General features: G+C 59.0%; 1 protein-coding gene across 15 annotated transcripts; it reads left to right on the top strand.

Moving 5' to 3' along the window:
• The first annotated feature begins 761 nt into the window (after window positions 1-761).
• Window positions 762-12,227, top strand: SLC26A6 (solute carrier family 26 member 6). 15 transcript variants are annotated; one of them, XM_082413557.1, is made up of 21 exons: window positions 763-879; window positions 2,733-2,891; window positions 2,974-3,113; window positions 3,357-3,467; window positions 4,016-4,179; window positions 4,377-4,541; window positions 4,620-4,772; window positions 5,089-5,171; window positions 5,256-5,403; window positions 5,676-5,789; window positions 5,960-6,037; window positions 6,371-6,466; window positions 6,558-6,664; window positions 6,833-6,902; window positions 7,880-7,972; window positions 8,058-8,162; window positions 8,482-8,574; window positions 9,378-9,554; window positions 9,762-9,816; window positions 10,072-10,208; window positions 10,430-12,227. In XM_082413557.1, exons 1-21 carry the CDS (start codon window positions 857-859, stop codon window positions 10,442-10,444), a joined length of 2,286 nt encoding a protein of 761 aa, XP_082269683.1. In that variant the 5' UTR covers window positions 763-856; the 3' UTR covers window positions 10,445-12,227. The 15 variants fall into 15 exon arrangements, with proteins under 15 accessions (XP_082269689.1, XP_082269687.1, XP_082269686.1 ...); XM_082413558.1 differs by having other exon boundaries at window positions 773-879; window positions 2,770-2,891; window positions 10,430-10,688; XM_082413563.1 differs by lacking the exon at window positions 9,762-9,816 and having other exon boundaries at window positions 762-879; window positions 5,724-5,789.
• Window positions 12,228-12,299: the final 72 nt, after the last annotated feature.

The following is a 12,299-nucleotide window of genomic DNA, read 5'->3' as shown; positions in this document are numbered from 1 at the left end:
GTAAGGCCTGGTCAAGGCAGCAACATGATGGCTTCCTCGGTCCGCAGGGCCTGCAGCCCTGACCTGGCATTTGCCCTGGCCTTCAAACCGACCCTAGGAACTGCCCTCAGCCCGTTGACAGCACTGACCCCCGGCCAGCCTCTCAGACATAGAGCTGCCAGGACACCGCGTTCCACAAGAACTCAGGCAGAACGGGCCTGTTGCCGGGCCAGTGTTATGTGCGGGGGAGGGGAACCTCGCAGCCTTTAAGGTCTGCGTGCCCAGCGTTGAAGGGAGGCCTTTGAGCCCCTTCGGTCTCAGAGACATGCCAGGTCTCAGGGGGAAGGCCTGAGTGAGGGTGGCACCCTCAACTGGAGGCATGAGAGGCCCCATGGACCCGGATACCCCACGGAGAGATAAGGCTCTGGTCACCAACCGCAACCCTAGACATCCTGCTCCGCGTCCCGCGGGGACCCTCCGCAAGAAGCCGGGACCTGGTGGTATCGGCCCCACCCTACTCAGGGACCTGGGGCCGCGGCTACGGCCAGGCCAGCTCGGGTCCTTAGTCCCACTTCTGCGATAACAACCGGCTCAGGGAGGAGAGCTAGGCGGGCCACGAGGGGGAGCACAAGCCAAGGCCAAGGCCCAGGGGGAGGAAGGGGTTAAATCTCCCTCCTCAGGGTTCGCGGCGCCGGGAGACCGCCCCTTAGGCTCCGCCCCAGCACGCTGACTGGCCCAAGCCTTCCCCGTCCTGCCCGGGGATTGGCCCCTGGGAGCGCGCCTCAGGCTTAGCCCCCGTCCCGGCCCCGCCTTTCGGGCCGCTGCGGCCTCTCGCTCGAGCTGTGGGGACTACCGCCTCTCGGTTTGCCCACCCGCCATGGGGCTGTCGGAAGCGCCGGGGTGAGTGCAGGGCGCGGCCCCGGTTCCCAGTGTTCGAGTCCGCGAGGCGCGGGCCACCCCTTGGCCCCCGAGCAGGCGCCCGGCTTGGGTTAGCTCGGAAAGGGTACCGCCGAGTCCGGAGCAGGCATTTCCCGCCTGCCGCGCCTCGGTTTACCGCTTTGTCGATTTTCTGCAGGCGGCTGCCCAACCGTAGCGAGGGATGGGGCGGGAGCCGGCGCGACCCCAGCCCCTGCGGGCTGTGCGGAAAGCCGCTCGAGCGCCGTCCGAGGGCTAGCCGGGGGCCGCCTCCCGGCGGCTGTGTGCGGAGGAGCCCCGGCCCAGGAGGTGCGCCGGTACGGCGCGTTTGGGCCCGGGACGTGGCTGCAAGAGTGTCCGTAGCTAGGGCCTGGGTCCACCCAGGGATGCAACTGGTCCGGGATTGTGCGCTCCGGCCCTTCTGGCCGCTGGGCCCTCCTAGAGGGAGGGGTCAAGGATCTAAGCCCCTCCCTCCAAGCACGGGTTCGACGGGGAGGGGGAGGGGTGGCGGGAGTGGGAGCCCTTAAAAGACCTCGAGTGACTCACAGAGGAGGGGCCACGGGGCTTGAAGATCTCTGTGAGCCGGCAATGCCAAGAGTCTCTGAGGATCGTCCTCGCACCCATTCCACTGCATCCTCCAACGGGGACATCCAGGTTAGGGGCCCTTTCCAGGTGAGCTCCTGCCCCTCGGGTGGGAACCTCACCGTAGGTCAGAGCTTCTCACAGATCAGAACTTTCCTGACAGGTGAAGCCTTTCCCAGCAGGGGAGAGCTTCCCTCCAGGTAAGATTCCCCCCTCTGAGATCCATTCCCAGGTGAGAGTTTTCTCCCATTACAGGTGGGAACCCCCCCAGGTCATAGCTTCCCTTAGGTGAGAATACCCTCCAGATCAGAACTTTCCTGGCAGGTGAAACCTTTCCCTGCTAGTGAAAGCTTTCCCCCAGGTAAGCGCTCCCCCTCCAAGAGCTCCTATTCCCAAGTGAGAACTGTTTTTGAGACAGCTTCCCCCAGGTAAGAACTGCCCCCCTTCCCCCCCAGATCTCCTATTCCCAAGTGAGATCGTTTCCCTTAATCAGGTGGTAGCCACTGGGCAGATCAGAGATTCACCTCAGGACAGAACTTACCTAGCTGGTGAAAACTTTCCTGTCAGGTGAGAGCTTCTCCTTAGGCGAGATCCTCCCGGAGATCTATTCCCAGGTGAGATTGTCCCCCCTTGAAATGGGGACTTCTCTTTCCAGGGGGAAAACTCTCCCTCCCGGTGAGAGCCATCCCCTGGCTTTCCCAGATTAGGCCTGAGCTTGTCCAGGTCTACAACCTGGACCCTGTGGCTGGAGGCCCGGGGGCAATCTTAGCCCCAACACTTTCCTTCTCGTAGAGGCTTCTCATGTGAAGAGAGACTTGCCTGGTTTGCTGGATTCCTTCCTTGCGTGTGCTCTCAGACAGCATGCGCTGGGCTCGTGGGGCAGCTGGATAAGGACTCGGACTGGACTGGGATTGGCTGGAGAAGAGTTGGGGCTGGGAGGAGGGGGCTGGGAGGGACAGTCAGCCTGGAACCTAGATTGGTGAACACTCAGGGCTGGACTGAAGTGTGGCTTGTGTTCATCCTGCTGCCTCTTTGTGGGGGACTTTGGCCCAGCAAGAGTCTTCCACCAGCCAAAGTTCAGGTACTGCCCCTGCCTGGGCCTGGGCATAGGGCCTGCAGGAGCCAGCTGGGGGGTTGGACCTACCTAGATCTTGGGATCTAGAAAAGTCAGGTGGGCGACTCTGTGGTCCCAGGTGGAGGTCTAGGGGAGGTTGGGCCAGGAGTGCCCTCACTGTGTCTCTGGCCTCACCACCCAGACAGAGGGACACACAGGCACTGCTGTCCACAACGCAGGCAATGGAGCTGAGGAGGCGAGATTACCATGTGGAGCGGCCACTGCTGAACCAAGAACAGCTGGAGGAGCTGGGGAGCCAGAGCTCAGGAACTGGGACCCTCCAGTGGCGAACCTGGTTTCGGTGAGGCTGAGGTGGGGGGTACTGGGGGCACTGGCAGGACTCAGGTAGCCCCTGTCTGTGATACCTACCCTTGTGTCCCCAGGTGCTCCCATGCTCGGGCCCAAGCCCTTCTGCTCCAGTACTTCCCAGTTTTGGCCTGGCTACCCCAGTATCCTGTGCGTGACTGGCTTCTGGGTGACTTGTTGTCTGGCCTGAGTGTGGCCATTATGCAGCTACCACAGGGTGAGCCACCCTTGACCTCGAGACTGTCCCCTCAGCCCTTGGATGGTGACCCCGACCCTTCAAGGCCCTGGCCTGTAGTAATCTGTGAACCACTGCCTGCCCCCGCCTCCCCCCACCCCTCTGCCAAAAGCCAGAAGCATGACCCCTGCCCCTGCAACTATGGCGCATGACCCAGGGCTGGGATTTCCTCATCCTTTCAAGACCCTGGCCTCCAAGTCTACATTGCTACCATTCCACCTCCAGGCCTGGCCTATGCCCTCCTGGCTGGACTGCCCCCCGTGTTTGGCCTCTACAGCTCCTTCTATCCTGTCTTTATCTATTTCCTGTTCGGCACTTCCCGGCACATCTCCGTGGGTGAGTGGAGCCAGGAGGATGCCCACATTCCCCACGGAGGACAGGGTGAGGGAGGGCTGAGCAGGGCAAGGAAACTCAGGGAAGAGGGAGGGAGGCATTGATGCCAGGCCAGTGGGAGACTGGCCCAAGAGTTATTCCAGGCAGGACTGGGCCTCTGACCGTGGAGACAGATTCAGATTACCTAGAGGCCCTGGCCCAGGAGGATATGGGTGGGTGAAGCAACTCAAGGGGCCCAGACTTGGCATAGACCTGAGAGCCTGAGGCAGGCCATGTCCCCTTCCCCATTCCACTTTTCACAGGGGGAGTGGTCCTGAGCCAGTGGACACAGGTGGGACAAGGTAGATGATACAGGGCCAACATTTCTAGCCACACTCAAGAGCCTTTGAACTTAGAGTTCATACCTGACTGCCAGCGCTGCCTCTATTTGCACAGCAAGTCTGAGGATATTGGTCTAGAACTGGGTGTCTCCTGGCCTCTCCCTTAAGACCAGGACTCCAGGGCAGGGCAGTGCCCCCTCCCCTTCAGACCACCCTGATCTGCCCCCGCAGGCACCTTTGCTGTCATGTCCGTGATGGTGGGCAGTGTGACAGAATCACTGGCTCCAGATGAAGCCTTCCTGCAGGCCTCGAACTCCACTGTCGATGTGGCGGCCAGAGATGCTGCTCGGGTGCAGGTGGCCTCCACACTCAGTGTCCTTGTTGGCCTCTTCCAGGTGCGGAGCAGTCAGGAGTACAGGCCCCTGACTGCCAGACCCACCCCTCACCCCATCTGCCAGGTCCCCTGAGTGTCTGGCCATCACCATCTTCCTCCTCCTCATCACTCATCCCCCTCTGATCCCACCTGCCCTGGGCTCTGCCCTGGCCACCCCCAGGACCCTCTCCTCCCCTGACTGCCCTGTGCACCCCACAGGTGGGGTTGGGCCTGGTCCATTTTGGCTTCGTGGTCACCTATCTGTCAGAGCCTCTGGTCCGAGCCTATACCACAGCCGCGTCTGTGCAGGTCTTCGTCTCACAGCTCAAGTATGTGTTTGGCCTCCATCTGAGCAGCCGCTCTGGGCCACTGTCCCTCATCTATGTGAGTGAGGGTGGGAGGAGGGAAGGGTGGGTGGGCCCAGGACCTTGAGTGCTGACTGTGACCCCCCCCTCCCCTCAGACAGTACTGGAGGTCTGCTGGAAGCTGCCCCAGACTGTGGTCGGCACCATGGTCACCGCAGTTGTGGCAGGGGTGGTGCTCGTGCTGGTGAAGCTGTTGAATGACAAGCTGCGGCAACAACTGCCCATGCCGCTCCCCGGGGAGCTGCTCACGGTTCGAATTCTGGTGGGGGGGAGGGGGGGCAGGGGGAAGGGCAAGTGAGGAGTCCCTGCTGTGTGGGCGTCCCTCAGATAGTTAAAGACCAGTTGGCGTGGGCACTGAGGACTGGGGGGACCACAGCCGACAGCCCCTGACAGCATCTCCCTTTCCCCAAAATGGTGGTGTCCATCTCTTACCCTATCGCTGACTTCTGCCCACCCCTCTGAAGGTTTCGCTTCAGTCCTCTCTCTTTACGCCCAAAGTGATTTCTCCATCCCCCTTAACGGTGGTGCCAGCACCTACCTCCCCTGACTCTGTCCTCTCCCTGCAGCTCATCGGGGCCACAGGCATCTCCTACGGCGTGGGACTGCAGCACAGATTTGGGGTGGATGTCGTGGGCAAAATCCCTGCAGGGTGAGCTCCGGCCCCTGTCAGGTCAGGGAGGGTTGGGTGGCCAGGGCCACAACGTTCCTTTGGCCTCACAGATGCCCCTCACAGGCTGGTGCCCCCAGTGGCCCCCAGCCCCCAGCTGTTCGCCAGGCTTGTGGGAAATGCCTTCGCCATCGCTGTGGTTGGGTTCGCCATTGCCATCTCGCTGGGGAAGATCTTCGCCCTGAGGCATGGCTACCGGGTGGACAGCAACCAGGTCTGGGGAATGGGATGTGAGACACGGAGGGGGCGGGTGTACAGAGACCCCAGGGCCTGGGGGGCTGGAGTATCAGGTGGGAGACAGGGAAACAGCAAACAGATGTGCTGGGGCCACATGGGGGACTGAGGGTGGGAGAGCAGGACACATGGGACAGCGGCGAAGTCTTTGGGGGCTACCGAGTGGGGATGGAGGTTGGGGATGCGTAGGCCTGGACACAGTGACCACGCACTGCTAGTGATGTGTCCTCACACCTGCACTACCCCCATCAGGAGCTGGTGGCACTTGGCCTCAGTAACCTCATCGGGGGCATCTTTCAGTGCTTCCCTGTGAGCTGCTCTATGTCTCGGAGCCTGGTACAGGAGAGCACCGGGGGCAACACACAGGTGGGCTGCAGGTGTGGGCTTGGGTGTGCATCTGCACGCACACGGCTTTGCCTGGGTGGTCCCACCCCCTGCTCTCCTCCCTCCCCGCTTCTCCCCCTTTCCCCCTGCTCTCGCCTCCTTCTCCCCTACACTCCCGCCCACCCATCTGCCCGCTCACTCCCACTGTACAGGTGGCTGGAGCCATCTCCTCCCTCTTCATCCTCATTATCATCGTCAAACTTGGAGAACTCTTCCAAGACCTGCCCAAGGTGAGCCGCCATCCCGCACCCAGCCAGGCTTGAGGGCCTTGGCCAGGCCAGGGACTCAGATCAGTCAGTCAGGGCCTGGGTGAGGGGGAGGGATACAGGGTCATGCCCTGTTTTTCAAGCTTGAGATCTCTGGGTTGAGATTTGGAGTCGACAGTCAGGGGTAAGAATCTTTGAGAGTCAGACCCAAGTTGTTAGGTCCGGGGGCAGGAGGTGGCTAGTGTCATTCGGGGTCATACCCAGGTGCTTGAGGACAGTCTGGCTCATGCCGGCTGGTCAGGGCTGTCAGCATCCCGCACCCCTCAGTAGCTCCTGGTGACCCTCCCCCTCCCTCAGGCAGTCCTGGCTGCTGCCATCATTGTGAACCTGAAGGGCATGTTGATGCAGTTCACCGACATACGCTCCCTCTGGAAGGCAAATCGAGTGGATCTGGTGAGAGGCCTGGGAGCCCAGGGGTGGGGTCAGGGCCTTCAGCCCCAGTGACCCTTCTAGACCCTGTTGACTACTACCCTTCTGTTTTTAGCTCATCTGGCTGGTGACCTTTGTGGCCACCATCCTGCTAAACCTGGACCTTGGCCTGGCAGTTGCGGTAGTCTTCTCCCTGCTGCTCGTGGTGGTCCGCACACAGCTGTGAGTCACCCCTTTGGTTCCCCCCTCATTCCAGCTGGTGAGGGAGTGACGTCCACGCTGGTTTCCCCCAGCTTTCCCACATCTTGGGGGGTGACCCAAGGCTCCTTAGAACCCCCTCATTGCCCCCTCTCCTAATGCCCCTCTCTTCTCACACTCTCTCTTTCACAGGCCCCACTACTCTGTCCTGGGGCAGGTGCCAGACACAGATATTTACAGAGACGTGGCAGAGTACTCAGAAGTGAGTGGCAGGGGCTAAGCCAGAGGATGGCGTGGATGGGGTGGGACAGAGGCAGACTGGGCCATCCCTTATCAGGTCCTTGCGTACTTGGCAAGGACACGGGGGTGGGGCGCTAAGGGTGCTTTGGTCCTTGGAATTTCGAGGGAGGAATTTGGGTCTCTGACCCCCATACTCAGAGTAGGGGCCTTAGGGCCTGGGGGAGGAGTCTGTCTTAGAGGCCGCGGTACAAGCCCCATCCTGCAGAGTAGCCCTGGGTCAGGAATGTAGAGGGGCAGGATCTGGGGCACGAGGATGTAGGGGAGGCTGTTTGCTGACCTCATCAGTGGGGTTACTGAATCTCTGTCCTTTACCTCCTGAGAAGTCTCACGTCAAGCCCTGGGAACAAAGGTGGGGGCTCTGGAATAAAACAAGCTCATTTTCCCTGATGGAGCCTTGAAGGCTGAGCATAGTATGATGAGGCAGAGTGAGGGAAGGACATGAGGGGAGAAGCTCAGCTGGATGGAAAGGGAGGTGGGGGGTGGCGCAGGGACATCGTTCAGGCCCAGAGGCTGAGCAGAGACCTGGAGTGTCCTGAGCGGGGTGGGAGCCGGGGAAGGCTTGGCTGGGCTGGCAGCTGAGGAGGGTCTCTCTGTCCACATACAGAAAACAGACCCCAGTGCTGGGGTTGGAGACCCAAGCGGAAGCTAAGAGCCATTGAAACCTGGCCTGGGTATTGGCAGAAGGACAGGGGAGATGGGGTGGGAGAGGTTCAGGATGCCCTGGAGGAAGAAGCAGCAGCTCTGACAGGCCCACCTGAGGGGTCAGGATGACCCCACCAGCTCCTGGGAGGGCACGGGCCGCAGGCCGGGCCTCTGTTGGCTGGGAAGCAGAGGGTTGGTGATGGCAGGTACTGGGGTACACAGGGGAGGAAAGAAAGAGAACAAGATGCAGCTAGGAGAGACGAGGGCTCAGCCACCCCCAACCTGACCCATCCCCAGGCCAGGGAGGTCCCCGGCGTGAAGGTCTTCCGCTCCTCGGCCACCATGTACTTTGCCAACGCTGAGCTCTACAGTGACACGCTGAAGCAGAGGGTGAGGCCTGGGGTCCACAGCGGGAGGGGCAGAGAGTCTCTCACCTCCCCAGTGTCCACATCCCCTGCCCTGCCCTTTGCTCTAGTGCGGTGTGAACGTGGACCACCTCATCTCCCAGAAGAAGAAACTGCTCAGGAAGCAGGAGCTAAAGCTGAAGCGACTTCAGAAAGAGAATAAGCTCCCGAAACAGGCAGGGGCCCTTCTGACCCCACCCGTCCTTGCTCCCAGCCTCCTGGCTTCTCACCCTCATTCTTCATCCCTCCTCTCTCCCTGATGCCCCCAGCGACCCTGCAGGTCAGGGTTCTGGGGGCAGTTTTGTTTTTCTCCCGCCTCCTAAGCCAATGATGGCGTGAACCATCACAGTCCTCTTCCCAAAGTAGGTCAAAACCCCACAGCCTTCAGCCTGGCTGCCCTGGTCCCAAGCTTCAGCTCCTGGTCCACCTGCCTGGCCTGGTTGTCATATGACAGATGGGACACCTCTTTCCTGGTCCCCCTCTTTCCTGGCCTAGGCTGCCGCCTCCAAGGGCACTTCCATTTCCATCAATGTCAACACCAGTGTCACAGACATCGAGAGCAGCGATGTGGAGGGCTCCAAGGCCAAGGTGAGGCTGGAGGTGGGAGAGCGGCCAACCATGAGCTGCAGGGATGAGAGTGCCCATGTGTGGAGTGGAGTGATGGATCAGATGCTCTGCAGGGAGGTCTCTAGTGATATGCCATAGAATTCTGCTTGTGGCTCTCTGATCTGTAATCTGAGGCCTAGCCAAAGACCTTGAATTTGTGAATTCTACAAGACTGTGTTCATGGGCAGAGGGAAGGGATTGGGCATGTGGGAAAAATCTGGGATCAAAGGGGACACGAATCTCAATTAGAGGCTCAGGCAGGACTTCCCTGGCAGGCCAGTGGTTAAGACTCTACGCTCCCAGTGCAGGGGCCATGGGTTCCATCCCTGGTCAGGGAAGTTCCACATGCTGTGCAGCGCCCCCCTCCCCCAAAAAAAGACTCCGGCAGGGTGCCAGGATATCTGTGTGTGCGCGTGTGTCCATGTGTCTCTTCTGGTTTGTCCCCGTCCTCAGTCAGTCACTCTGGCTGACTGAGGATGGGGCGTGGTCTCTGATGCCCTTCCTTCTTAAGTGTCCCTGTTAAGTATGGGCCCAGGAGGTAACAGAGCAGTAGATGCATATCTGTGTGTGCTCCCGGAGTCTGGGCACCCTCTCCTGTGTGTCCCCATGTGTCCCTCCTGTCTTTACGTACAGGCTCCCTGTCTCCATATCCTCATGTGTCCACTGCATGTCCCATATACGTGGCCGTTTACACGTCTGATCCTGTGTGTCTCTGCACGTCTGTGTATGTTCCCTGCCTTTACCCCCCGTGGGCGGCCCTTACAGTGTGTCTGGTTTCCCAGCAGGTGAGCGCAGGGACTGAGCTAGAGGATACAGCAGCCAGGGGTCAAGAAGATGCCAAGGCCCCAGACATGTCCTCACTGAAGACCCTGGGCCTGCCTCAGCCAGATTTCCACAGCCTCATCCTGGACCTAAGCTCCCTTTCCTTCGTGGACACTGTGTGTCTCAAGAGCCTGAAGAATGTAAGGGGCTGGGGGCACCCCTAAGAAGGGCCTTGGGGGAGGACAAGGCCCTTCAACCCTGACCCCATAACTAACTCCAAGAGCCCTCTGAGCCTAACCCCCAACCCTCTGAGCTCCCCCTCTGAACTCCCTCCCCCCAAGCCTGCCCAAGTCCCCCCTCGGAGCCCCTGAGCCTCCCTCTGAGTCTGGCCCCCTTTTCTGCCACAGATTTTCCGTGACTTCCGGGAGATCGAGGTGGAGGTGTACATGGCCGCCTGCCACTGTGCGTGGGGTGCAGACAGGAAGAACGGTCCGGGGAGGGGGTGGGGATTCTGGCCAAGGAATCTGCCAGGCAGCACAAGGAAAAAGTCTTTCTCTGAAACTGGAGGTCAGAGGTGTCCTGGGAGGGAGGGGTCAAGGGTCAAGAGTTGGGGTTTAGCTATAAGCCTCAGGGGTGGTGGTCAGGATGACATTCCGCCAGTGCCTGGAGGTTCCTGGGGGTTCTGCGGGTCAGGGGAGACCAACTCCTTGCCTACAGCTCCCGTGGTCACGCAACTTGAGGTGGGACACTTCTTCGATGCATCTATCACCAAGCAGCATCTCTTTGCCTCTGTTCACGATGCTGTCATCTTTGCACTCCAACACCCGAGGTCCAGCCCTGTCAACCCTGTTTTGGTGAGCTGACCTCTGTTGCTGAGCTCTTTCTGTTTATCTACTGCTTGTCCCATCCTGACCCCATTTCCAGGAAGTCCACCCTTCCTCGATGGCTCTGATTAGGTCTGCCCCCAGTGGATCCACTGCCTTCCCCTCCTGCCTTTAGAGGAAGCTGCTCCCGGGGGAGGGGGTAGTATGTCCTTCGGAAACTGACAGGAGCCTCTCTTCCTCTCCCTGCCCAGGTTACCAAACTCTGACCGTGCTGCCACCCTGCCTGAGACTGCCCACCTCTGGAGGTTGCGACAGGGTACCCGTGAGGACCCCCTACCCCTGGGCTGCCTCCAGATGTCACCCAGGAGTCCCCTCCGTACGCACGCACATAACTCAGGGATGGAGGTCCTGGGACTCCAAGTTCAGTGCTCTAGGCCTGGGATAAGGCACTGGCCGAGTTGGAGGAGCATGCATGTTTTTAGCCTCAGGAATAAAGATTTGTTTGCCCAATGCCAGGCTCTGCTGTGGCTTGGTGGGGGCTTGGCAGGGGCAAGGGTATAATCCACAGCCCTGGCTCCTGACCCTTCTTATGCCCCAAAGTGGGAATTGGGGTCGGAAGTTGGGGGGAAAGTTCGGGGAGGGCAGGGTCAGGCAGGGGGAGTGTGGAGCAGGAGGGAGAGCTGCGGGGCTAGGCCCAGGATGGGGGCGTCCCAGGTCCAAGTTCCTCCCCAGCCACGCGCAGCCCTCGGCACCTGTGTCCTCGGCTGTAAAATGGTTGGAATCAGAGCTGCTTCTCAGGAATGACCTGTTCTCAGGGACCCCTGATAAGGTGCAGAGCAGGCCTGGCGCTACTGGGCAGCCCCTGGAGGGTGTGGTGTGAACACCTGAGCAACCAGCCGAGGAAGCACAGGGTATTCACAGGTGTTGCCAGTCTGCATTGAGAAGTAAGAATGTGGGAATTCCCTGGCAGTCTAGTGGTTAGGACTCAATGCTTTCACTGTCAAGGGTGAGGGTTCGATCGATCCCTGGTTGGGGAACTAAGATCCCACAAGCAGCATGGTGCAGCCAAAAGAAAAGAAAAGAAAGGAAAGAATGTGCATGATTGATTTACCTGGGGAAAATGCTTATTTGTATAATTAGATCACCTGGGCTTTGCAGGTCACCGTCAGCCAAGAACCACGTGTTGATTTCTGCCATAAAACACCAACATCTGGGCATGTGGCCCAGTGGGCAGCAATGGGCCTTCAGGCCAGCTGATACTGAGTGACTGGGGGCCAGGGTGGGGGGGATCGAACCTTTCTGGGCCTCAGTATCCTCATCAGGAGAGCAGAAATGGTAATAGTACCCACTTCACGGGTTCCTCAATGAGTATTAAATGAGTAAATGCCACAAACAGCTTGCAACAGTGCTGGGCTCACGTCACCTGCCAAAACAAGTGAGCCTGCCGTTCGCAGGTCCCGACCAGGCCCTGGGCTCTGTGCTGGACCAGTGGACAGAGGCTGCCCTGCCCTGCAAGTCACAGAGGCACCCCTTGCCTGGCTGTTTCTATCCTGGCCTATGTTAGTGCCCTGCTCTGTGTTCACAAATCATCTGTCCTTTCCCCACCCCCAAACCCTGCCCAGGAAGTCAGGGCCCTTTGTCACACTGCCTCCAGGCACCAGGAACAGCGCCGGGCACAAGGAAGTGCTTGGTAAATACTGGTTAAGTGAACCTATGTACTGGAGTGGAAGGTAAACCTCAAACATGAACTTGCAGATACAGGCAGACCTTGTTTTATTGCACTTCGCCGATACTGTGTTTTTTACAAATTGAAAGTTTATGGCAACCCTGAGTCAATCAAGTCTTTTGGTGCCATTTTTCCAGCATCATTTGCTCACCGCATGTCACTGTCACATTGTGGTAATTCTCGAAGTATTTCAAACTTTTTCATTATTATTATATTTGTTAGGAGGATCTGTGATCAGTGATCTTTGATGTTACTACTGTGACTCGCTGAAGGCTCAGATGATGGTTAGCAATTTTTAGCAATAAAGTGTTTTTTTAAATTAAGGTATGTACTTTTTTTTAGACATAATGCTATTGCATGCTTAATAGACTATAGTGTAGTGTAAACATAACTTT

The sequence above is a fragment of the Balaenoptera physalus genome (assembly GCF_965194825.1).
Source record: "Balaenoptera physalus genome assembly, chromosome: 11".
Classification (NCBI taxonomy): domain Eukaryota; kingdom Metazoa; phylum Chordata; class Mammalia; order Artiodactyla; family Balaenopteridae; genus Balaenoptera; species Balaenoptera physalus.
This window is presented reverse-complemented; position numbering and strand designations above follow the sequence as displayed.